The sequence below is a fragment of the Spinacia oleracea genome, chromosome 1 (assembly GCF_020520425.1).
Source record: "Spinacia oleracea cultivar Varoflay chromosome 1, BTI_SOV_V1, whole genome shotgun sequence".
Taxonomy (NCBI): Eukaryota; Viridiplantae; Streptophyta; class Magnoliopsida; order Caryophyllales; family Amaranthaceae; genus Spinacia; species Spinacia oleracea.
Genome location: NC_079487.1, coordinates 99313997 through 99339495, shown reverse-complemented (window position 1 = coordinate 99339495; position 25499 = coordinate 99313997). Strand labels below are relative to the sequence as shown.

The following is a 25499-nucleotide window of genomic DNA, read 5'->3' as shown; positions in this document are numbered from 1 at the left end:
ATAAATGTGGAAAGTTGTATTCTACTGCTAGGAGTATTGTTCCTAGTCTGGTCAGAATCAATAGTATTTGTGAACGTTTGTACCCATGTCAGACTTTTTATTCTACTATGTTATGCATGGTTTCTGTTGTGGTGGTTTGTTGCTGAATTCTATGATGTTGTATAAACCGGGTGTTATATTACTTACATTTAGTTGTACAATAATTCATTCTTTTGTTTGTCCTGGTGTTTAGGAGCATTAGACTTGGTGGATTTATAAGTCAGGGAAGTGCCACTTGTCATGGCTAGTTGGCCCTATGGTGGTTTCTTCGGCCTTAGTAGAGGATAATTTGGTGGTCAACCTATGGGTTTGACCGTCCTGATCCTCAGAGTAATCTCTCTTGGTACTTTGAATAGAGCCTAAACTACTTTGGAGGGTAAAGGGATATTAGTGGAAGTGTAAGGAAAAGTGAAGATTTTAACGTCAAAAGTTAGGTCGCGGGGAATTTCACACAGAAGTTGTTCTCAGGGCAGCGCCTGCCTGGGGCATTCGGCTCCCCTTTCCGGGTTCTGTTCAGGGTATCTTCATTTTTAGCCTTTTCAAGATGAATGTTGCCTCAACCTGCCCGGGGAATCTTTACCCCGCTCGGCTGTTACAATCTACTACTTTGAGGAAAATAAGGCTACGAGTAGACATATTTTGACCAAATAAGGCTCATTTTATACTATGTTAGACCAATCGGACCCTAGCTAGCTAAGATGGAGATTGATTTAGCTAATCCCATAAAATGATCCTTAAAGAATGAAGGGCAATTTTTTGAGGAAAATAACTAGAGTATTATTAAAACATTAGAGAATAGTATTGAGAGAGTCAGAGAGAGATAAAAGGGGAGGTAAATTTCAGTCAAAAGAGATCCAAATACATCAGAGTTTCGGCTTAAATAGCCTTATAAGTTATAACGCATAATTCTGGAAATAAGGAAAAGGACAAAATTGCTAAATACAATGAGAGTCAAATGACAGCTGTAAGGTGCCTCTCTCTTCTTCTTCTCCAACTTTCTTACTGCCTGCTGCCTCAGTCAGGTATATGTAATTATGTATACCTCATAGCTGTCATATTCCACATTCTTTTCTTCACCTGATGTCATTGCTTTTCTGATGTCATAATGCCACTCTCGTTCAATGGAACAGTAGTAACAGAATTAACTGCCATTCCCTCCTTTTTGCTGATTTCTTCCTTTTCCATCTTTTTGGTCCTGTGATTGTATCATCGGCGCAAATCTGCAACGGGATGTTTTTAATTCTCCTTGTATTTAACGAGTTAATCCTGGCCATTCAGATGTAATCTAAGGGCTCTAGTTAGTAGTTATCTAGGGTAACCCAAGAGGTGGTAGGCTGGTAGCTACCAAAAGGGGAGAATTTATCTTGTAAAAGTAACTTTTGCCTGCCATTAAAATGAGATTTTCTCTCTCCTATTTGCATCTTTTTGAGCTTTAATTATGTGATTGTTCAATCTTAATCAAACAATGCGTGCGGTTGAAGATTGAACTCTTAATTTCATTTAACTATGTGATTATCGATAAAACGTGAATCGATAATCACATACAACAACAACAACAACTAAGGCTTTGTTGTTGTTGTTGTATGTGATTATCGATTCAAGTTTTATCTTTTGCTTGTCTTTTCATTGATTATCTCCTAAATTACAAATCCCCAAAACAAAGAGTACCTTGAAAGTGAGACTTCGAATGTTTTTATGAGGATTATGCATCATGTCCTTTATGATTTTGTAGTGAATTGTAATATCTAGTGTTATTTTCCTGACAACAAATAGATATAAAACAGTCCCACTCTATGTACTTTAAGACTTTCAAGCCGCTGGCCAACTATTCCATGGTGTTGGACAAAATTGAAGAGCTCATCTCTACTAAAGACTATCAAAGTGCGATGGAACTATCTGAAAATCTCAGAAAACTGGCACTTCAAGGACTCCATTATTTTCAAACTTATGATTGGATGATGCTCATGACAGTAGTGATTCTTGGATATATTGGCTGGATATTTTATCTAGTTGTCCACGTGTTGCAATCATATACCGGCTTGCCTAGTCAGATGATGCACAAAGAGGAAGCGGTTCAAACGGATAACAAGATGGGAAAGGTATGGATAAAATATGTCTACTCGACTACTCGTAACCTTATTTTGTTGCCTGTTGTAGTTTTTTATCTCTGAATTTCTGTGGTACATGCAGAATGTGTTCTGTTCTTGTGGAGTTGTGACTGCTTTTTACTCATAGAGCACTCGTGCTTCCATAGATTGTCTGCTGTTTATGTAAGAGTCAAACTCTTTTTGCAAGGAACTGATCTGTGCAAGGAGAATTAAGGACAGTGTGGAGTTGGGAAGAATTGTGCTGGTAAGGAATATTATACATGAAGAAAATAAACAGTGACAAAAGAAAGAAATGTCATTAGGCTTGTGTCTAATTGCATTTATTGACAAGCTACCTGTCCATTTTGTAGGATATGTAAATTAGAGTAATGTCCCAATTTTATAGGTTGAGGAGTCAGTTGCATCACTCAATAATTCAGCTTGGCTCTACCATAACTCCATAACAACCAGGGGCGGATCTAGAAATTCTAAAATGGTGGTTCTATACGAAGTATTTGTTTTTTGGAATTATCACAACAAATAAATTCAATTTGCACATAATTTAGACAATTATCTAAGCTATAAATTTTCACAAATAGACTAATAAAAGGATAATTCACAATTAGAGAAAACTAATACTGATGATATGACGATCGGTTGGCAAATCATTAACAGAAAAATCATTTAGTTACCTATAAGAGGACTGGAGCCAAGATTTTAAGTCAGATGGTTGCTTTTTTCGAGTCGGTTATAAACATAATACTCTGTAATAAAACTCAACTACTTCAATTATATTTGAAATTATAGTCTAGATGAATAGATGTCATCAATTAGCCTTTATTATATTCCATAACAAGTAAGTAGAAAAATACTATGAGTACGTAGCAACTAAGCATAATTCATAATGATTAATTATCCAACTCTGGTAATCGTATCGTTTAGAATCAGGCTATAAAAAGAATCAGAATGTGTGATGACATTCTGCAAAAGGAAACAGTGGTATGAGTCACATGACAGTTGCTTTATCAGGTGTGTAGGCGACTAGCAATATTGTAGGCATTAGGCAGGCAGTCATTTTTAGTAGGAAAGTTATTTTACTCATTACATAAAAATGCTATGTTCTTAATGTATAGATCTAAGTCTGGACCTTGCTTTTGCATCATATCATGACATATTACAATATCTCTTTTTGCAGGTCTACATATTTGGAAGTTTGCTAATGGGGGCATTTTGCATAGTTCTGTTTATTGAGCGTTCTCCTCCTCTATACCATGCTTACACTGCTATGACTGTTTTCCTTTGGACACAAATTTTTAGTCAATACCAGTTTCTAAATGCTTTACTGAGAAGCTTTCAGAAGGAGAAATTTGTTTACGTCATCAAACTTCTAGCTTATTGCGCTGTGTCACTGATTGTTCTCGAATTTCTGGTATTTCTGGAACTAAACAATTTGATCATGCTATTCATTGAAGTGTTGAGCTATTAATGGAACTTCCAAATTTTGATTTTGAATTGTTTGCCTCTTTGGTAGGTATACAGCTTTACAGAAAGAAGGCTGTACACCTGGTGCTTCCTAATTGCTGGTATCGTTGCTCCTTTATATCTTCATCGTGCAATTCCATGGAAATCATGGATACCAGGATTTGTGTGCATATCATGTTGGTCTTTATCGATTTTCACATTGATGCCAGCAGAAATTCCTGACAATACATTCTTAGTGTAAGTTTCTCTCTTATCTGTTTGTTAATATTCTTGATCCACCTTAGCAGCCTTGTGTGTGTTTGTAAACTTTTGCGTTCATGACAAACCAATATTGGCTTGTATTTTTGGCGAAGAATAATCTTTCCCCAACTCTGTGTTTAGGCCTTAGAGGGAGGGAAGTGGAGAAATACAGAAGTTAAGATTATTTCCGGATAAGAGGTATTAAAGGCTAAAGTTTTGCATTGGCAAGCGTGAAACATCAAATGGTGCAATAATAATAAAAAAAACCAGAGGAAGTAGATATTTTCTTCAATTTGGCATCTTTTTGAATTTTATTTCAACACGTGTTAATTGGGAAATAATTGTCCAGCTAAATAACAGACTTTGTTTAACATGTTAATGGTATATATTTGAAAGACATTATTCTATAACTACATTTCTCAGAATCTTAAATTAAAGAGTAAGTTTTGTGTAAGACCGTCTTATCCCCATAATATCGCTAACTATTAACAAGCAAAGTTTAACTAATAACAAAAACCTTAACTGTTAACACGAAACCTATCAACTATTAACATAAAATCATAACTATTAGGAAAAATTACTTTAAATAATCCAACCTTTCGACGATTTTCCATTAATAATCCAACCTTTAGATTATTATCTAATAATCCAACCTTTGTACCCCCATTAAATTTTATTGCACTCAACCGGTCACCAACCTGATACAACAGGTAACTAATACACGTGTCATGTAACCATTCGTTATAAAAAAAATTAAATACTTTTTTTTCCCTTTTTTTTCCCCTTCATTCATCCTTCCTCCCTCTTTCATCCCTCCTGCCTCCGGCAACAATTCACCCACCATCAACACCAACTAATGCCTGCAACACCACACTCATAATGAACCCACCATCAAAACACCTTTCCACCTCAACAACACGTCCACTCCTCTCCTGCGATGGCGGCGGTATCCCTCAACCCATGAGTAGAAACATACTCGGCGACGCCAGCAGTATCATCAACGGCTTCTCGAGTAACATTCAATCCCAGCTTGGTGAGCGTGTGCTCGCACTGGGCTAGCGTTTGCGGTTGGGAAATCACGCGCGTCAGATACTCTTTCCTCACCCCAGGAAAAGCCAACAAACAATGAACCGGAAGCTGAACCTCCCCGACAATATGGAGCCTATGACGAAGCAAAAGATCGTAATTCCGGTGAGTCGAACCGCCGAGGGAGTTCTCAACTAGAACTGCCCGATCGGCGATCCAGAGCTCCACTACTTGAAACGCCACTTCGAATTGATCGCAAGGGATGGCTTCGTAACCGGGAATCCGTGATATGCTTTCCCGGCGGCGGCTTCAGAGTACGCGCCGGGGACGCCTTGATAAGCGACGCGGAGGGTGTTTCCGTGCATTGGAGCTGGGGAGAAGTCAGTGGAGAGAGAAAGAGGTTTTAGGAGGTTGTTTGTGGGGGTTGTTGCGGCGGTGGTGTGTTAGGGGAGAATTATGATCAAAATCAATCTCGTTGACTTTTAGCTTTGATGATCAAAAGTCAAACATTTGACTTTCTGTTATTTCTGTTGTAACAGACTTTTGTAATCAGTTAGTTGTTAGGCTAGTTGTAGTTATGCAATGATGATTCTCTTGTATTATAAATACTCAATTGTAATTACAAGTTGATCAATCAATAATACAATTACTTCCTAATCTCATTCTATCTCTCTCGTTCTCTTCTTCTTCTTCTTCTTCTTCTTCTTCTTCTTCTTCTTCTTCTTCTTCTTCTTCTTCTTCTTCTTCTTCTTCTTCTTCTTCTTCTTCTTCTTCTTCTATCTTCTTCTCAATCTGCTTCTGCAATCTTCTTCTTTCTATCTGATTAAGATAATCATTTGCAGTGACTCATTGTCCTGCTACATTGGTATCAGAGCTACTCTGATTGCACTCGATGCTTGATAGTCTAGTGTAATCTACTAGGACAATTGATCACAGAAATTGGGTTTAAATCGAGCAACAGGAATACTGGAACTGATTGATTGTAGCAATCTGGCTCCTGCAACTCGACGAGCAATGGATGATCACTTGAAACAATTGGAGGAAAAAATGGTTGAGCAATCAAGGAGAGTGGAGAGTCAATCTGCTCAAATTGAAGATCAATCCAAGAAATTGGGTGGTTGGAAATTGGATGGTTGGAAATTGGATGGTTTGATGAATCTGCTGCTGGAGATGAAGAATTAAATGAGAGATTCTAGCTCTGAGAACAACAAGTATAATGAAGCTACAAAAGATGGTAATCATTCTAAATCTTTTGGGTATAATCCTAAAATTTCTTTTCCAAAATTTGATGGCACACATAGTAGAGTCTGGATTAAAAAGTGCAGTAGATATTTTAGCCTGTGTAATGTGAGTGATGAACATAAAGTGGATCTGGCATCACTGAATATGATTGACAAGGCTGAAAATTGGGTAACAAGCTATTTTTCAGTTAAAAGAAATGTTGACTGGGGTGAATTCTCTCTTGATTTGTCTGCAAGATTTAAGGATGTAAGGGGAACTAATACTGTAGAACAATTCAATAAACTGCAACAAACTGATTCCATAGAGTCATACTTAGACAACTTTCAAGATTTAAAGTCTGATGTCCTGAATACTCACCATGGACTGCTTGAAGAGTTTGTGTTGGTAAGCTTTATTGGTGGCTTAAATCCAACTGTTAAACCTTTTGTTAGAGCTTTTAAGCCTACTACCATAGATGAAGCTGTTGAATTTGCTAGGCTTCAAGAAGAACAAACTGTAGCTTTTTCACAAAAGACTTATACAGTCAAACCAAGTTCCTATGCACAGAAAGCCATTGAAGCTGTACCCTTAAACACAAATAAGCCCATGAATTCTGGCCTTCCTGCTTTGCTACCCACACCAAACACAAAACCCAACCAAATCACCAAATTTAACCCAAGATATGCTATGTTAGCTAAATAAGTAATTGGAACGACTTAACTGGATATTGCGTAATACGAACTGAACCGATTGTCGTGCCGTGGCCAGACCACTGCTCTAAAAGACAATTTTGCGCTACCTCCGATGCAGTAAAACGCTTGCGGTTGCCCTCCAGGGTTTACACGACACCAAGGATTGTGTGCACTCACACGCCTCGGTTGGAGACCAGAATATTTGCCCAGAAAATACAAGAACAGTGTTTAGAATTGAGAGAGAATAGTAGAAAATGCTTTCTGATTGTGTGTTTATGGAAAAACCGGAATGAGGTATTTATAGAGAGGCTGCAACAGCCATAAACGGCTAGTAGTGGAGTAGTGGGAGGTTACACGATTTATTGAGAGATTAATGGGTAGTTAAAACGGTCATTATGGGGGGTTAATGGGGCAGTTACGGGATTAGTGGTTTGATTAATTCTCTGCCCGTTGGAAATTGGAATTAATTAAACCCTTCACTGACCAAAAAGAAAGACCCGGACCACAAAACCCACCCCACGCCCGCGAACCGCATTCGCCAAGGCCCATGGCCCACGGCCCACGCCCGCGCGCGCGCGTGTGTGTGTTGTGTGTCCACCCATGCCACTCACATGCTTTCTTAAACAAATGATTCCCTCAAGTCCCCAAATATAAACATTGAATATGGTTTGTGTTTTTCCCATGTGGGATTTTTCATATTCCCACATTTTCCCACTTCCCACTCATTTTCTTTTGTATTTCTCACAAGGATTTCCAACAATCCCCCACAGGTCCGAAGATGAGAAGAAAAAGAAAGAAATAAAAGAATTGAATTTCTGGGCAAAACAAACAATTGAATAGGTGTCAATGTCTTGCGACTTGAATTAACACTTAGTGACATTCAAGCTAGAATCTCTTTCCTACCAAGTGACTTTCGTATTGAACTTAATAGGAGGTTAGAAACTCATTACTCAAAGCACACAATTGAACATATATGATATTCTGAATCTCCGCCAATAAAAGTGACGCATTATACTGGCCATACGTCCATAACCTGGATGCTCATAGGTGCTCTAGAGAATAGCCCATGCAATTCTCATAGGAAGCGGCCTCACTTCCACACCTAAGTAGGTGAATCCCATCAAGTGTGAGCTACATCACACCACCAAAAATATGGATATGGGTTCATTAAGAGCCGTATGCTCAACCTCGTTCAATAATAGCAAGCACATCATAAACATATAAGGGATGGACAAAAAATAAAATTTGTGCTTCTGAATTATTACATAATGTTCCCCTTTGAACTCATAGTGAGTAGGAGTTCATTACCTTACAATTCATCCAATGGGCCTAAAGCCCATCCCCTCCGACGTTTTCAAAACTAGTTTCTTACATAGGCCTTTCGTTAACGGATCCGCGATGTTCTTTTCGGACTTGACATAGTCCAGTGATATCACTCCACTTGACAACAATTCTTTGACAGCCTTGTGCCTCAAACGAATGTGTCTTTTCTTCCCATTGTAGGCTTGGTTGTTTTCCACGGCAATAGCAGATTGCGAATCACAATGAAGTGCAACTGAGGGAGCTGGCTTCCCCCACAGTGGAATATCTGCAAGCACGTTCCTCAACCATTCTGGCTCATGACCTGCCAATTCAAGAGCAATAAACTCAGATTCCATAGTAGACATAGCAGTACAAGATTGCTTACAGGATTTCCAAGAAACAGCTCCACCCCCTAGGGTGAAGACATAACCACTAGTGGAGTTGACTTCATCATTTCCGGATACCCAGTTGGCATCACAATAACCCTCCAATGCTCCAGGAACCTTGGAGTAGTGCAATCCCCAATCCATAGTACCCCTTAGGTACCTAAGCAATCGCCTTAAAGCACCCCAATGCTCAGTGCTTGGGTTATGAGTGTACCTGCTCAATCTACTTACAGAATAAGCAATGTCAGGTCTAGTATAGTTCACGAGAAACATAACACTACCAATAATTTTAGTGTACTCAGATTGACAGACAGGATCACCTTTGTTTTTCTTTAAATGAATGCTTATATCATAAGGGGTCTTGATTGGATCGACATCAAATGAATCAAACTTTTTAAGAAGCTTTTCAACATAGTGAGCTTGGCTGAGACAAATGCCATTTGGAGTTCTAATAATTTTCACTCCCAAAATCACATCTGCCTCACCCATATCTTTCATTTCAAATTTTGAACTCAAAAATTCTTTTGTTTCATTTACTCGATCCAAATCAGTACAAAAAATTAGCATGTCATCCACATAAAGACAAATAATTACACAACCAGAAGAATCATGTTTATAATAAACGCAAGAATCACCTTCATTTACATGATAGCCATTACTAGTCATTGTCTTGTCAAACTTGTCATGCCATTGCTTAGGCGCTTGCTTAAGCCCATACAATGACTTGACCAGTTTACAAACTTTGTTTTCTTGACCTGGAACAACAAAACCTTCAGGTTGAACCATATAAATCTCTTCATCTAAATCACCATTCAAAAATGCAGTTTTCACATCCATTTGATGCACAACAAGATCATGAATGCATGCAAGAGCAATTAAGGTTCTAATGGTTGCAATTTTAGTTACAGGAGAGTATGTATCAAAATAATCAATGCCATGTTTTTGAGTAAAACCCCTTACCACAATCCTGGCCTTATACTTGTCAATGGATCCACATGATTTCAACTTTTTCCTAAAAATCCACTTACAGGTGATGGGTTTACAACCTCTAGGCAGATCAACCAATTCCCATGTATTATTACTTAGGATTGACTGAAGCTCGCTATCAATGACCTCTTTCCAGAAAACTGCATCAACTGACCTCATTGCCTCTTCATAGGTTCTAGGGTCGTCTTCTAGAATAAATACATACACAAAATCATCAGTAATCAAGAAAGGTTCAGTTAGGAAAGCAGTAACAAAATCATCACCAAAAGTTGTTTCCTTTCTTGCCCTTTTGCTTCTCCTTGGCTCTAAATCAGACTCATTATTAGTAGTGGAAGAAGGAGCAATGGGTAAAACATTAGAAGTGCTAGAAGATGGTACATCATTAATGCAAGAGATTTTCAAAGGAAAGGTGTTTTCAAAAAACTCAGCATCTCTTGCTTCAATAATGTTACCACTTGCATAGGAGTTGTTAGCACCCTTAACTAGAAAACGATAAGCAGAACTTTGATAAGCATAACCAATAAAAATAGAATCAACCGTTTTGGGACCAATCTTGTCCCTTTTGAAACTAGGTAAGGCAACCTTTGCTAAGCACCCCCACACTTTCAAGTATTTCAGGCTTAGTGCTCGACCTTTCCATAGCTCATATGGGGTCTTGTCCAGTTTCTTGTGAGGCACCCTGTTCAAAACATGACAAGCAGAAAGAATAGCTTCCCCCCACATATTATCAGGAAGCCCAGAACTAATAAGCATTGAATTCATCATATTTTTTAAAGTTCTATTTTTCCTTTCAGCAATCCCGTTTTGTTCGGGTGTGTAAGGAGCTGTTGTTTCGTGAACTATACCATTCTGTTCACAAAACGCCTTAAGAGTGTTAGGGTCATACTCACCCCCCTGTCACTCCTAAGTCTCTTGATTTTCCTATCTAGCTGGTTTTCAACTTTAGCCTTGTACTCGAGGAACATCTCCTCGGCCTCATCCTTAGACCTGAGAAGATAAACCATGGTGAATCTAGAGCAGTCATCAACAAAAGTAATGTAATATCTTTTACCACCCCTGCTTTCATAGTTTTTAAAATCCCTCAAGTCACTATGAACAAGTTCTAGTACTTCTGTCTGTCTATCTATTGATTTAAAGGGTTTCTTTGCAAATTTTGCTTCAACACATACTTCACATTTTACAAAATCAGTTTTAGAAAAGCTTGGAATCATGTTCATTTGTTTAAGTCTTTTAATTGAAGCAATATTAACATGACCCAATCTAGCATGCCATAAATCAATAGACTCAACAATATAAGCAGAAGAAGTACTAGCTTTCTTATTCATAATTTCAATGGAAACATCAAGAGTAAACAACCCCCCATTACAAAAACCCTTTCCCACAAATTCCCCATTGTGAGTAATAACTAGTCTATCAGAATCAAAGGACAATTTCAAACCAGCTTTCATAAGTAAACTACCAGAAATTAAGTTCCTACGCATTTCTGGAACATGCAAAACATTAGTTAAAGTGAGTGTTTTTCCAGAAGTGAGAGTGAGAACGATCTTCCCTTTGCCTTTGACAGTTACGGAAGCAGAGTTACCCATGAATACGTTTTCACCATCAGTTTTGTCATAGGAGGTGAACATTTCTTTGTTGGTGCAAATGTGCCTGGTTGCTCCTGTATCAACGATCCATTCACCAACATCACCTGTCAAGTTAGTCTCTGAAACAACAGCAATAAAATTGTTAGGATCAGCAACTGCTTCAACAAGGTGAGCTTGATTCTGATCTGGCTTCTTCTTGACCCTGCAATCCCTGGACTTGTGACCAGCCTTCCCACATTCAAAACAGTTACCCTTAAACTTATACTTCTGGATTTTCCCTTGAGGCTTGAACTGACTGCCCTTCCCCTTAAACTTATCAGAATAGAAATTGCCCTTAGGTTAAACTAGATTAGCTTTACCAGAACCAGAAAATACAGATTGACCCTTATCCTTAATACGGTTCTCCTCCTCAATTTTTAGGTGACCTACGAGTTCCTCTAGGGTAATGTCTTTCTTCTTATGCATTAACTAGTTTCTAAAATCTTTCCAAGAAGGTGGCAGTTTTTCAATTAAAACAATAGCAAGAGTGATATCACAAATGTTCAAACCCTCAGCAGCCATAGCAATGCAAATATTCTCATATGCATGAATCTGATCAATAATAGGTTTATCATCCTCAACTTGAAAGCCTAACCATTTACTGACACAATAACGTTTCGTACCATCATCATCAGTTCCATACTTTTTCTCTAAACCATCCCAAATATCCCTAGCATGATTATAGCCCATATAAATATCAAGCAAAGCATTCGACATATGATGCAACAACATTCCCTTACAGGTTCTATCATCCTTAGCAAACTTAACCTCAAAATCATGCAATTCATCATCATCATCAGGTTTCACAACATCAGAAATAACATACGCAACATCAATTTGCTCCAAATAAAATCTCATCCTAACAGCCCAGCGTTTATAATTTTTCCCATCAAGAGGTTCCAATTTCGACATATCAGGAATAAGAAATTTCGACATATTCATAGCCATAACAGAATAATTGTCTTTTAGATTGTTAGCTAAATAAGTAATTGGAACGACTTAACTGGATATTGCGTAATACGAACTGAACCGATTGTCGTGCCGTGGCCGGACCACTGCTCTAAAAGACAATTCTGCGCTACCTCCGATGCAGTAGAACGCTTGCGGTTGCCCTCCAGGGTTTACACGACACCAAGGATTGTGTGCACTCACAAGCCTCGATTGGAGACCAGAATATTTGCCCAGAAAATACAAGAACAATGTTTAGAATTGAGAGAGAATAGTAGAGAATGCTTTCTGGTTGTGTGTTTATGGAAAAACCGGAATGAGGTATTTATAGAGAGGCTGCAACAGCCATAAACGGCTAGTAGTGGAGTAGTGGGAGGTTACACGATTTACTGAGAGATTAATGGGTAGTTAAAACGGTCATTATGGGGGGTTAATGGGGCAGTTACGAGATTAGTGGTTTGATTAATTCTCTGCCCGTTGGAAATTGGAATTAATTAAACCCTTCACTGACCAAAAAGAAAGACCCGGACCACAAAACCCACCCCACGCCCGCGAACCGCATTCGCCAAGGCCCATGGCCCACGGCCCACGCCCGCGCGCGCGCGTGTGTGTGTTGTGTGTCCACCCATGCCACTCACATGCTTTCTTAAACAAATGATTCCCTCAAGTCCCCAAATATAAACATTGAATATGGTTTGTGTTTTTCCCATGTGGGATTTTTCATATTCCCACATTTTCCCACTTCCCACTCATTTTCTTTTGTATTTCTCACAAGGATTTCCAACATGCTAAAAACTTTAGACATATTCCAGCAGATGTGAGAGCTGAAAAGGTTACCAAAGGCTTATGCTATTACTGTGATGCTCCATATGACAGATCCCATAAATGCCAATTTAAAGAACCCCAGCTATTCACTGTTGAGATATCTAGTAGTAATGAAGACAAAGATTCAAATGACAGTGAGGAGGAGGGAGATGAATTGGACAGGAGTTGCTGAACCTATTTTATCTTTGAATGAACTTTCTGGGAATCAGAACTTTCAAACTATGAGAGTCATAGGTACTAGGAATAGCAAGTTGTTCCATGTTTTGGTAGATTATGGGAGTACACATAACTTCCTTGATCTTGAGTTGGCCAAGAAAATGGGTTGTGTCATTGAATCCATCCCCTCTCAAGCTGTTACAGTAGCAGATGGCAATCATTTGGCCTGTCAACATGTCTGTAAAGGGTTTACTTGGACTACGCAGGGTAGATCATTTACAGCCGATATGATGCTTATTGTTTTGGGGGTTGTGACATGGTTTTGGGTGTTCAATGGTTAGTCACATTAGGGCCTATCTGTTGGGACTTTAAGGCATTGTTAATGAAATTTACCATAGATGGAGCAGTTTATATTAAGGGGCATCCATCCACAAAAGGTGAAGGTTGTGGAAGGAACACCATCTGCAAAATTGATCAATAATGCAGTACAACTTTGTCTGCTGCAAGTAAGAGATGTTTCTTTTATGTCTCTGCAAAATGTAGATCAGCAACAACAACATTCAGATTGAGCTGGAAGCTCTTAAAAACAAGTACAGTGACATTTTTGCAGACCCTTCAGAGTTACCACCCCACCCCGGTGTGTTTGACCATATTATCCCTCTTGAACCTAATGCTAGACCAATTAACATCAGACCCTACAGATATCCTTTGAAACAAAGGGATGTAATTGAGCAGTTGGTCCAAGATATGCTTGAAAGAGGGGTGATCTAGAACAGTTCCAGCCCATTTGCCTCACCTGTTGTTCTGGTAGGCAAGAAAGATGGTACTTGGAGGCTTTGTGTTGACTATAGGGAATTGAACAATAGAACTGTAAAGAACAAATTCCCTATACCAGTGATTGATGAGTTGATAGATGAATTGGCTGGTGCTGCAGTTTTCAGTAAATTAGATCTAAGAGCTGACCACCAGTTAAGGGTGCATGAGAGTGATGTATACAAAACTGCATTCAAAACACATTCAGGACATTTTGAGTTTCTGGTGATGCCTTTTGGACTTACTAATGCTCCTGCGTCTTTTCAAAATTGGATGTATAGTGTTTTCAAACCACTACTCAGAAAGTGTGTGTTGGTTTTCTTTGATGATATTCTTGTGTACAGCAGAGATAAGGAGCAACATTGGGGGCATTTAGCTCAAGTGTTTGAGTTAATGAGGGTGCATCAAATGTTTGCTAAGGCAAGCAAGTATTGCTTTGCTATTGATAGAGTGGAATATTTAGGTCATTTCATTTCTGCTACAGGGGTGGAAACTGATCCCAATAAGATTGCTGCTGTGGAAAGTTGGCCAGTACCTAAACCCGTCAAAGAGTTAAGAAGCTTCTTGGGATTGGCTGGTTATTATAGGAAGTTTGTCATGCATTATTCCTTGATTAGTAAACCACTCACTGATCTCCTTAAAAAGGGAGCCTTTTCTTGGTCTGATGAAGCTCACATAGCTTTTCTTGCTCTTAAAAAAGCACTAGTAACTGCTCCTGTATTAGCAGTACCAGATTTCACAAAGCCATTTGTAGTAGAGATAGATGCATCCAATACTGGCATTGGAGCATTAATGCAGGATAACCATCCCTTAGCTTTTATAAGTAGAGCATTGGGGCCTAAGTGGCAAAGATTGTCAGTGTATGAAAAAGAATTGTTGGCAATAGTGTTTGCTGTTCAAAAATGGGAGCAATATCTTCTGAACTCACATTTCACTATCAAGACTGATCAAAAGAGTCTCAAGTGGTTATTGCAACAAAAGGTTTCCACACCTTTCCAACAATTTTGGTTGTGCAAACTGATGGGGTTTGACTATGATATTCAATACAAGTCTGGAAAGGAGAATCTAGCAGCTGATGCCCTTTCAAGGGTGTCTGGTGCATCTATTCTTTGTATGGCTATTTCCCTTGTTCAATCTGATCTAAATGCATTAATCAAGGCTAGTTATATTTTGGATGATACTCTGCTGGATGTACTACACAAGTTACAAGCTGGTGAGTTGGTGGAAGGTTACACTTTGCAAGATGACATGTTGAGGAAAAAAGGGAAGCTGGTTATAGGACCTGATTTGGTTTTAAAAACTAAAATCATCACTTGGTTGCATTCTTCCCCTCAGAGTGGACATTCAGGCAGAGAACTAACTATTAAAAGGGTGCAAAGTTTGTTCTACTAGAAAGGATTAACTACTGATGTGAGAAGGTTTGTTAGTCAATGCCAATCCGCTAAGTATGATGCTGCTGCAAGTCCTGGATTATTGCAACCCCTCCCAATTCCTGAAGCTATCTGGTTTGATATATCTATGGATTTTATAACATGACTACCTAAATCTGCAGGCAAGGATGTCATCTTTGTGGTTGTGGACAGTTTTAGCAAATACAGTCACTTTATGGCCCTTTCACATCCTTTTACTGCCATACAAGTAGCTCGGTTTACTTTGATCATGTATTCAAAATGCATGGTTGGCCAAGAAGCATTGTCAGTGATAGGGATCCAATTTTTCTTAGCCAATTCTGGAAGGGTTTATTCAGTTTACATGGTACTGAATTCAAATTATCTTCATCTTATCACCCAGAGACTGATGGACAAACAGAGGTGGTAAATAGGTGTCTTGAGACATATCTAAGGTGCATGTGTAGTGATCAACCAAAGGAATGGTCTGCTTGGTTTCCCTTGGCTGAGTGGTGGTATAACACTCATTTTCATTCAGCCACTCAAATCACCCCATATGAACTGGTGTATGGTCAACCACCCCCTTTGCATCTCCCTTATCTTCCTGGTGATTCAGTAGTGGATGAAGTGGATAAAAGTCTCCAAAGAAGGGAAGAAATGGTTAATCTGGTCAAATTCCATCTACAAAGAGCTCAAGTTAGGATGAAACAGCAAACTGATAAGCATAGGTCAGACAGAACCTTTGATGTTGGTGATTGGGTGTGGCTCAAACTTCAGCCTTATAGGCAATCTACTGTTCAAACCAGATAAAACCAGAAGCTATCACCTAAGTACTATGGACCATTCCAGGTGGCTGCTCTTATTGGTAAAGTTGCATATAAATTAAAGCTTTCTAATTCAGCTAAGATTCACAATGTTTTTCATGTGTCTCAGCTGAAAAGGTTCCATGGCACCTTACCCCTTGCTACTCATATCCCCCACTGGTTACATGGTAAACAATCTTCCGATGTTCCCATGCCTGCTGCTATACTTGATAAACGTAGTGTTAAGTTCTAGAACCATGCCCAAGTCCAATTTTTGGTGCAATGGGAGGGTACATCTCCTCATGATGCTACTTGGGAGGTGGCTGATGTTTTTGAATCTAAGTATCCCAATTTTGTAGTGCCTTAAAACTTGAGGACAAGTTTGTTAAGGAGAGAGGATTCTTAGGGGAGAATTATGATCACAGTCAATCTCGTTGACTTTTAGCTTTGATGATCAAAAGTCAAACATTTGACTTTCTGTTATTTCTGTTACAATAACAGACTTTTGTAATCAGTTAGTTGTTAGGCTAGTTGTAGTTATGCAATGATGATTCTCTTGTATTATAAATATTCAATTGTAATAACAAGTTGATCAATCAATAATACAATTACTTCCTAATCTCATTCTATCTCTCTTGTTCTATTCTTCTTCTTCTTCTTTACAATCTTCTTCTGCAATCTTCTTCTTTCTATCTGATTAAGATAATCATTTGCAGTGACTCATTGTCCTGCAACATGGTGACAGTTGAGACGATTGGAAGTAGGCTGAGGGTTTTATGGCCGTTCACAGTGGTGATTTCATCAGGGTTTTATGGCCGGGGACGCCTTGATAAGCGACGCAAAGCGATTTTAGTCTCTTTTTTTTAATAAAAAATAACAGTTGACCTTATTTAGCAGGTAAACGGTCATATGGGTGCAATAAAAGTTAATGGGGTGTAAAGGTTAGATTATTAGATAATAATCGAAAGGTTGGATTATTAATGGAAAATCGTCGAAAGGTTGGATTATTTAAGGTAATTTTTCCTAACTATTAACCCAAACCTATAACTATTAGAACGAGAATCTTATGTTAACACATCTTTTTATTAGAATAGATAACTAACTGAGCATAACTATTCATATAAAAAAAAAACTAAGCATTACTTATTTGACAATAAAGAGTGCAACTAAGAATTATAAAGTATAACTATTTGATCATAAAATGTAACTGTAGTCTCCTAAGAAAGTTTCAATTAAAAGTTTGTAAATTAATAACTCTTGACAATCGACTTTGGAATCTGAAACCTTGGTTTAACCGGTTGATTCAAGAGCTTCGAAATAATGCTAATGCCTGTTTTACTTGTTCACAGTGTTGTTAGTGGAGCTTTGATTATTTTAATCGGACTAGCTGCAAGATGGCTAGAACTGCACTACGGGGAGAATAAATATTGGCAGCATATTCTTAATCCTGAATTGACCATGCTGAAGTTTCAAATGCTTTTTCCTCTACAGGTACATACATATTTACCATACTATTGCCATTCTCTGTTTACCTCTCTATATTTCTCTCCTGTCCTAAAAAATTGTGTATCCCACACGTTTTGAATAAAAGAGAATGGAAGAATTATAATTTTATTCACCTGGTACTTTTTTTTTGTTGGTGAGTCACATTGACCTCCTGATGCTTCTTTTCTCATAAAATATAGGCTGTTCTGGTGGGTTTATCATCAGTGATGGTCCCTCTGTCAACATCACACAGAACTCAAAAGCAAGAATTACTTGTGTTTCATCAGTTAACCAATTGGTTTGTTGCAGGTATGATCTTTCTTCTGATCCTCATCGTTTCCTACACTCTTGAGCCCAATCTCTCCAAAATAAATAAATTAGAAACACTCTTGAGCCCAAAAGAAAATAAGTGCTGTCACTCTCTGAATCAGGTGTACCATAATATTGCTTCACTATTCAAAATTTTGTATCTCTTGTTTCTTTGGGACTCTTGGTTAAAATATCATTAAGGGTAATATGGGGAAGTCTAAAGCCAAACTTTAACTTACTAAATTTAGAAAGTGGTATTTTATTTGGAGTTACTTTGAACGGCCTGAAATAGAAATGTGGTTAAGAGATGAAGGGAGTAATTAAAATTAAGGAGACCAATATGTTACCAATATAGTAGGAATGACCGCTCGCTTACTACTATGGCATGTTTGAGAATTTTCATCTTTAAACTTGTAAGTGTCTTCTCCTTCTAATGATTTTTTCTTGAATGATGAGCATATTTCTGAGAAAATAAAATGGCGGAGCCCAATAAGCATAACTCATGTGCACTAATAAATTTTCATCGTCTCCTACACTCTTGAGCCCAATGGCGGAGCCAGGATTTTAATTTGGAGGGGGGGGGGGAGAAAAAAAATGAAAGGGCATAGTTATCTTGTAGTACAACGGATTCGAAGCCTTGACCAAAGAGTGCACATGAGTTAATAAAACAGAAATAACCACCAAGGCAAGGAACATTTAGTGATATATTTTGGTATTTAATACTATATGTAGGTTTTTTTTAAAAAAAATTTGGGGCCAGGAAAAATTAAAACAAGGGACGATATCATAAAATCTCATTAGACTTACCTGCAATTTCGGAAATCAATCCTACCCCGCGCGCCTTCCTGATTTGTCCCCAAATTGAATTAAGATATTTTAAATACATATTGAATTGCCCTGCATTTGCTTGTGTTGTTATGGAATTTTGGCTTATGCTAACACTTTTCATGTTTTACTTGATAGGCTTTTCAATGGTTCTCCCATTGTTTTCAGCACCTTGCCTTTTGTCTAGATTGACATCCATTTTCCTTGGGTTTGCTCCAGCATTTTTGCTTTTATCAATTGGGTAAGTCTGCTTTCTTCGTTTCTTAACGCAGTTATGCCACTTAACAATGCTAGAAGCAGTAATTTATTTTTTGAAATTTTGAAAAATGTAGATATGAAGCACTGTTTTATGCTGCACTTGGTCTAGTACTTATGGCATGGATACTGTTTGAAAATACGAATCTCTATTTGAGTAAGGTGAGTAGATATTCAGTTTCTGCAAAGGGTGTGGATGAGAAGGCCTCTAATGAGAATGGAAATAGATCTTTGGAGTTATCAGATGCGAGAATTGCGTTGATCTTTGTAAGTCAATCTCCTTCATGCTTATCATGAAAATTCAAAGCTGTTTAGTGACTCAACTCTATAATTAAACAGCTCAGCCTTATGCAGGGCATGCAGTTCTTTTTTCTTTGTCATTGATTATTACATTTTATCTGTAGATAATATGATGCTTTGTGTTTTTATACTCTCTGGATTATTGCCAAATTTCAAAAGATTGGAGACTAGAGAGTCATAGTATGCAAGTTGCCGTTTATTCAACTTTAATTATGTGTGAAATGCTAATCTCTTCTGGCAGCAGAACAGTCTGTACAAATATTTTTGCTAAGTATTTTTTTACTGGAAACAAGAGACTATTCAAGGTAATCAATCCCTCATAAATTAAAGATAACCATCTCAGAGACTTTTTTTAAAGATAATCTCACCTCCCTCACAAATTATAATTCTCAGCACCAGTCTTATAATGTTCAAGCTCTCTGTGTTCAGTTCCCTGTGTCAGACACATGTGACTTGGTGGACTAGCGACATCTTAAATGGGTGGGGTGGGGTGGGGGGGGGGGGGGGGGGGGGAAATTACCTCATCTCTCAATCTCTGGCAGTATTTCTCTCTAACCTGACCTCGAGTAACATAGGCCTACTCCTGGCTGCTTGTCATTGATGCATAACTGCACAAGTGTGCCTGTTTAATCAAAAAGATCAATACAGCATCCCATTCTAGATATTTATGGCTTATTCTGTACATTTGCTAGAGTATCTTCTACTATGTTACCAACTTCAGTTGGTTTGGTCAAATTTACATTCTGTTTTAAGCTATTTCTACCATATAAAATGATAGTGATATGCTTTCCAGATGGTCTTGTTCAATGTTGCATTTTTTGGCACGGGAAACTTCGCAAGTATCGCTAGTTTTGAGATATCATCTGTGTACCGGTTCATCACCATCTTCAGTGTAAGTGAAGAAATGAACATCCTTAAAGTTTCTCGACGATAGTTTGAACTTTGCTAATATTTATGTGTTGCAGCCTTTCTTGATGGCAGCCCTTCTGATTTTCAAGCTCTTTATTCCCTTCATGCTTGTAATGTAAGTCAATATCACATCACATCTTTTCCTCTCCTTACCGTTCTCTGTCGTGCTTCCGTGTGCAATGGCCTGCTGCTTTCTGTCTAATCTATTTACCCAAAAATGACTTGGTAGTGTTGACTCGTGATAGTGTTACATATGTGCTACTTCTTTCGGGTTTCTCATGGAAATGTGCATATAAGATGAAAAATGTGAAGAGATTGGCTGTGATAATTGCCGTAGGAGTTGTTAGAGAAGGTCCAGGGTACAACACTGCACGGTTACAAATTTGTTCATATATATTCAGAAGAAAATGTTTTCTGAAATTTTCCAGTTCAGGTTAACCTTTTGCCTAAACTTGTGAAAAATCAGTTGGCCCCATTTACTTTGAGACTTCATGTTTGGTTGCACTTTCTGTTTCTGAAGAGTGTTACATGATAGCACATTTTTCCATGGTGGTGGTAGTGTTCTTTTTCTCACAAACAACTGTATTGAGTATTTGACCTGCTGAGATCAAGCAGCAAATAGACATTAGTGAACCTTTTGTAGAATGACTTTTCCAACTATTAATTATGCTCAGTATTATTGAGATATTCATGGAACAGAAGCATCTTGGACTTAAGCGTCTTATCCTTGAATCAAAGGGGGCCTCCTGCTTGTGTTGTGGGCTTTAAGAATTGCATTATCATGCGTTCAAACTTTTTTACCTCCATGAAATGGAGTTGTAAATCCTGAAATAATGTATACGTATTTTGTTGCTTTACTATTGTCAACTATTCTGGCTTGGCACTGATAGTTTTTATCTTATACGCAGATGTGTCTTCAGTGCCATAACCAAACTGATCCGAGTCCCACGTCTGGGGTTGTATTTTCTTGTCATACTGTTTTCAGACGTCATGACTATCCATTTCTTCTTCCTGGTATGTTGACCTGTTGACCCTTTTCTTTGATTTTATTTGCCCTATGACATGAATGTGAGACATTAATACTCAAACTGCAGTTGATGCTTGCTCCTTTGTTTAGCACCAAATTTATTACAAGTACCTTTTTTCTTATTACAAGGTCTCATGCTTTGAAAATTGCGTGAATCTCATACTAAATATAATTGTTCAGAACAGTTTGAAGGATCCCGAAAGCCATGTTTGATACTAGCACAACCTTCAGATGAATGTTTTTCAATTTGTTATCTAGCAATTTCATGGTGTTGAAGTGGCGACATGCTTTGCTTTTCTATTAACCTGTAAACGGTGCCTGACGCCTTTATCACATGATTGATGAATTTGATTTTCTCCCATGATTTTCGTGCAGTTGTCAAGAGTTGTTGTAGTTCTTTTTTTTTTATTATTGCTTTACTACAACCAAAGAGAAACATCCTTACAGGTGAGAAAATAATACAAACAGCCACCAGAACAAAAAAAAACAAAAGAACCCAACAGCAACCTAAGCTAAGAGAGCTCGGCTACACCCCCAACAAATTACAATTCAGTTTAAACAAACTTCTACAAGAGGCCCTTACTCTCAACTTGAGGTGGGAGACACCCTTGTTGGAAAGCCTCGAAATTCCTCTGCTTCCATATGCTGTAAAAAGTCTTAGTGAAGACCACTAAGTACGCCTTGTGTACCTTAAACTTTTTTCTGCAGTGAGTCAATGCTCTTTGGACGTCAACATCAAAGGACCCAGGAACACAGCCATTCCCAATGTAACTTAGAACTCCATGCCAGAGTGTTCTTGCATAATCACAAATTGTAATTTCCACACAAAGAACAAGGGATGTTCCATTTAGACGAACGAACAGCAGTAGGAAGTTTATCTTGTAAGGTCAACCAAACTGTAAAAATACTTCCAGGACCCAGACAGGCTGAATTATTGCACAGAATCTTCCTCCGTTGGACTTTAGGGAAAGTGGCAAACATCCAGTTATATATTTTCTTGTTAGAGTAGAAATATTGTGTATAAAGGTAGCCCAACCTTCCCCCTGTTCCACCACATCTTTGCATCTTATAATCTTCTTCACCATCCAGGATATATTATTGTTAGGGATAGTTAAGGTATAAATGTCATGATGCTTGACATAATATCTATGCAACCATATCACCCACAGTTTTCAGACTTGTACGAGCCGAGAGAAGCTTACCAACATAAGCCTTATTCCAAAGGACCATGTTCTTCACTCCGCACCCCCCTGCAACCTTAGGAAACCAATCCTCTCCCAGGAGCTTGCTTTCCTGGATGCCAGAACATCTCTTGCAGATTCTTTCAATTTCATATAGCAATTTCTTAGGCAAAATAAAGAGTCGACTCCAATAAGTTTGCAAAGCTAAAAAGGATAGATTTGATAAGTTGAAGCCTACCTGTATAGGAGAGCTTTCTTACAGTCCAACTCTTCACCCTTGCAGTGAGTTTCTCAACAAGAGGATTGCATTGATTATAAGACAACATTTTAGATGAAAAGGGAATACCCAACTATTTAACAGGATGAGTCCTCTTCACAATTGAAACTCATCCAAAACAACAACTTCAAATTCCTCACTCTTGTCCATATTAGCAATATGGCCAGAAGCTGAGAAAAAGCATCGAACATCAGTGTTATTGACCCTTGTAGACACCAGATGTGCTCTACAATATATCAGTAAGTCATCAGCAAAAAGAACATGAGTGATGCCTAATAATTTTTCGCACTTTTGATGGAAGTTAAAATCAGGATTCTTAGAGAGTTGACCCAGACTTCTAGTGAGATATTCCATGCCCAAAGCAGAGAGAAAAGTTGACATTGGGTCACCTTGTCTCAAACCTTTCTTAGCTGGAAATTGTTTCCCTGGAAAACCATTAATTAGAAAACTGTAAGCAACTGAAATGAGACAATTCATACTCCACTGAAAACAAACACCCTAAAGAACCCCCTCTCTTTAAAAACATCTTCAAGGAAGCACCATTCAACTGAATCATAAGCTTTCTGAAGGTCTACTTTGAGTATACTATCTAGGAGACATATGCTTCCTGTTATAACCCTTAACTAGCTTAGTTGCAACAATAGTGTTATCAGCTATTTCCCTACCAGGAACAAACCCGGCTTGATTTTCACTCTCCACTTCAGTGACAACCTTTTGTAACTTAGCAGTCAACATTTTGGAAATAATCTTGTTCTTATAGTTTTAGTTGTGAGAAGTGAGAACTGCTGTAGTATGTTCAAGTATGTTAGATGAGAACTTGGTGCTAGATTAAATTCGATATGATCATCGTTCATATTGCTTTAAGAAAGTTGTTTGCTACTCTGTGACTCACCGAAATTCTGCTGATGACGAAACTTTTCAATGGATCAGGTACGAAATACTGGAAGTTGGATGGAAATTGGGAACAGCATTAGCCACTTTGGTATAATGAGTGCGCAAGTCGTGTTTGTGCTTTTGCTCTTTGCATTGACAAATATATACACCAAGGACATCCAAATTAAATCTGCTGCTTCATTGTCCCGAAAATCAGTTTAAACGTACTACTTATGTTTATTAGGGGGTCATAGCAATGCTCAGTCATGCCATTGTAGCAACTTGATCCACAAATTTTGTTAGTCAGGCTTTTTGTTATAGATTTCCCCCTCTTGTAATCCTTTTTGTACAGTATCTTCATGAGCATTATTTAGTTGATCTATTGAAGGTAACATTGTAAATGATGATAGAAACCAAATTTGTTTTTTTTTTTCTCTTCTAATTTGGGTTTAGTTGATTTTTTTTTTTTTTTTGATGGAAGTTTTTAGTTGATATTTTGGTGACACGAGAAATGCCAGATTCTTGCCGGGAGTAAAACTAACTATTTGCATCCTGCCACCCATTTGAAAATCCTTAACCACATAACACTCATTTTATGTGTCACTAAAGATGATTGTGGGTTGTGTCTCATGCTAATCTCGCATGCCTTGGTCTGAATAGCCTCGGCCTAGGATCAAACTACCGGTTCTTTGTCGTGCTGGCTAGATTAAGAATTTCAAAAGGGTACAAACATGCCACTATGTTGTCGTGCTTAATAACATAAACCTAATTTTGACACCAGAAAAATTGACCTACATGAATATGAAATTACAGAGAGAGCAAAGTTGACATGACATGAAACCAAACCAAACACTGCCCATGTTGATCAATTTGTCATATTAAGCACTTATCCTATATTTCACATAGTATTTGATAAAGTTTGTGAGAACACGAAATGAGAACAACACCAAACACAAAACACATGTTTGTCATCTCTACTGGCTAGGGTGTGTTGTGTGTCACTTTGGGTCTTTGGGAAGCTAATAGAAAAATACAATTGCCTTTGGAAGGAAGATATCAAACTCTACTTTCTACCTATGAAACACTTCCTGCATATTCGATGTTCGAGAACAGCTACTCAAACACTACCTTTACCACTCAAGCCTATCTAAAACACTAATTTGCCAAACGCTATGAATTTTTACCAGTAGTGATTTGACATAGTCATAACACTAATTGTTGTCTAAATTACTACCGCCAAAGGCACAATTTTCTACATAAGACTTGTTATTACTATTTCATGTGGAATAATTTTTCTTCTTCTTTAGCTTGTGATTATTACTCACAAGTCAAACCCTAATTAGATTGTTCTCCTAATTTAGTCTCTCCAACCCATCCTAATAAACTACCCAATAATAATGAAATGAAAATAGCTAAATTGAAAAAATAGTACAACATATTATTATTATTATTATTATTATTATTATATTATTATTATTATTATTATTATTATTATTATTATTATTTATATTATTATTATATTATTATTATTATTATTATTATTATTATTATTATTATTATTATTATTATTATTATTATTATACAAATAGCTAATTTGATCAAAATAATGCAACACATAAATTAATTATGGATGAGAAAGTATAGAGATTTAATAAGTATTAAAATCATTCTATGGACAATGGAAAAATAATGGGGAAGTAGTAGATGGTTAGTTGCTTAGAACAACTTCTCATCATCAACATGTTCCATCATGCATGTGCGCATACGACACTTACGCTGATTTATAAGTGCACCTTTGCATCAAGATAAGTTGTTATTTGAGCCCCCCCTTAACTTACGCCAATTATTAATTAATTAATTTATGCTGGTGAGTTAGTAGATAATAATGCCTTCTTCAATTATTAGATACGAATTAAGTACGTAGTATGTGGTATTTATGCAACATACTGTAATCTATCATTCTATATTTTATTCTATACTCCCTTTCCCGCTAATAAATTTTATGTTCATCATTTGGGAATCTTCGAAATATGTAGGA

The 25499-nt window shown here is 37.7% G+C and overlaps 1 protein-coding gene across 2 annotated transcripts in view; it reads left to right on the top strand.

The window, feature by feature from the left end:
- LOC110796676 (uncharacterized) overlaps positions 1–23903 on the top strand; it is a 30703-nt gene extending 6800 nt beyond the window's left edge. The window contains exons 8-18 of one of the 2 annotated variants that reach the window (XM_022001750.2): positions 1813–2138; positions 3322–3555; positions 3658–3845; positions 17370–17511; positions 17706–17814; positions 18778–18880; positions 18972–19161; positions 19988–20086; positions 20160–20218; positions 21012–21117; positions 23519–23903. In XM_022001750.2, coding sequence (XP_021857442.2) covers positions 1813–2138; positions 3322–3555; positions 3658–3845; positions 17370–17511; positions 17706–17814; positions 18778–18880; positions 18972–19161; positions 19988–20086; positions 20160–20218; positions 21012–21117; positions 23519–23683 — 1721 coding nt within the window. In that variant the 3' untranslated portion in view covers positions 23684–23903. Of the gene's footprint in view, positions 1–1812; positions 2139–3321; positions 3556–3657; positions 3846–17369; positions 17512–17705; positions 17815–18777; positions 18881–18971; positions 19162–19972; positions 20087–20159; positions 20219–21011; positions 21118–23518 lie in introns of those variants that run through there. The other variant, XM_056837401.1, reaches the window with a different exon arrangement.
- The last annotated feature ends 1596 nt before the right edge of the window (positions 23904–25499 follow it).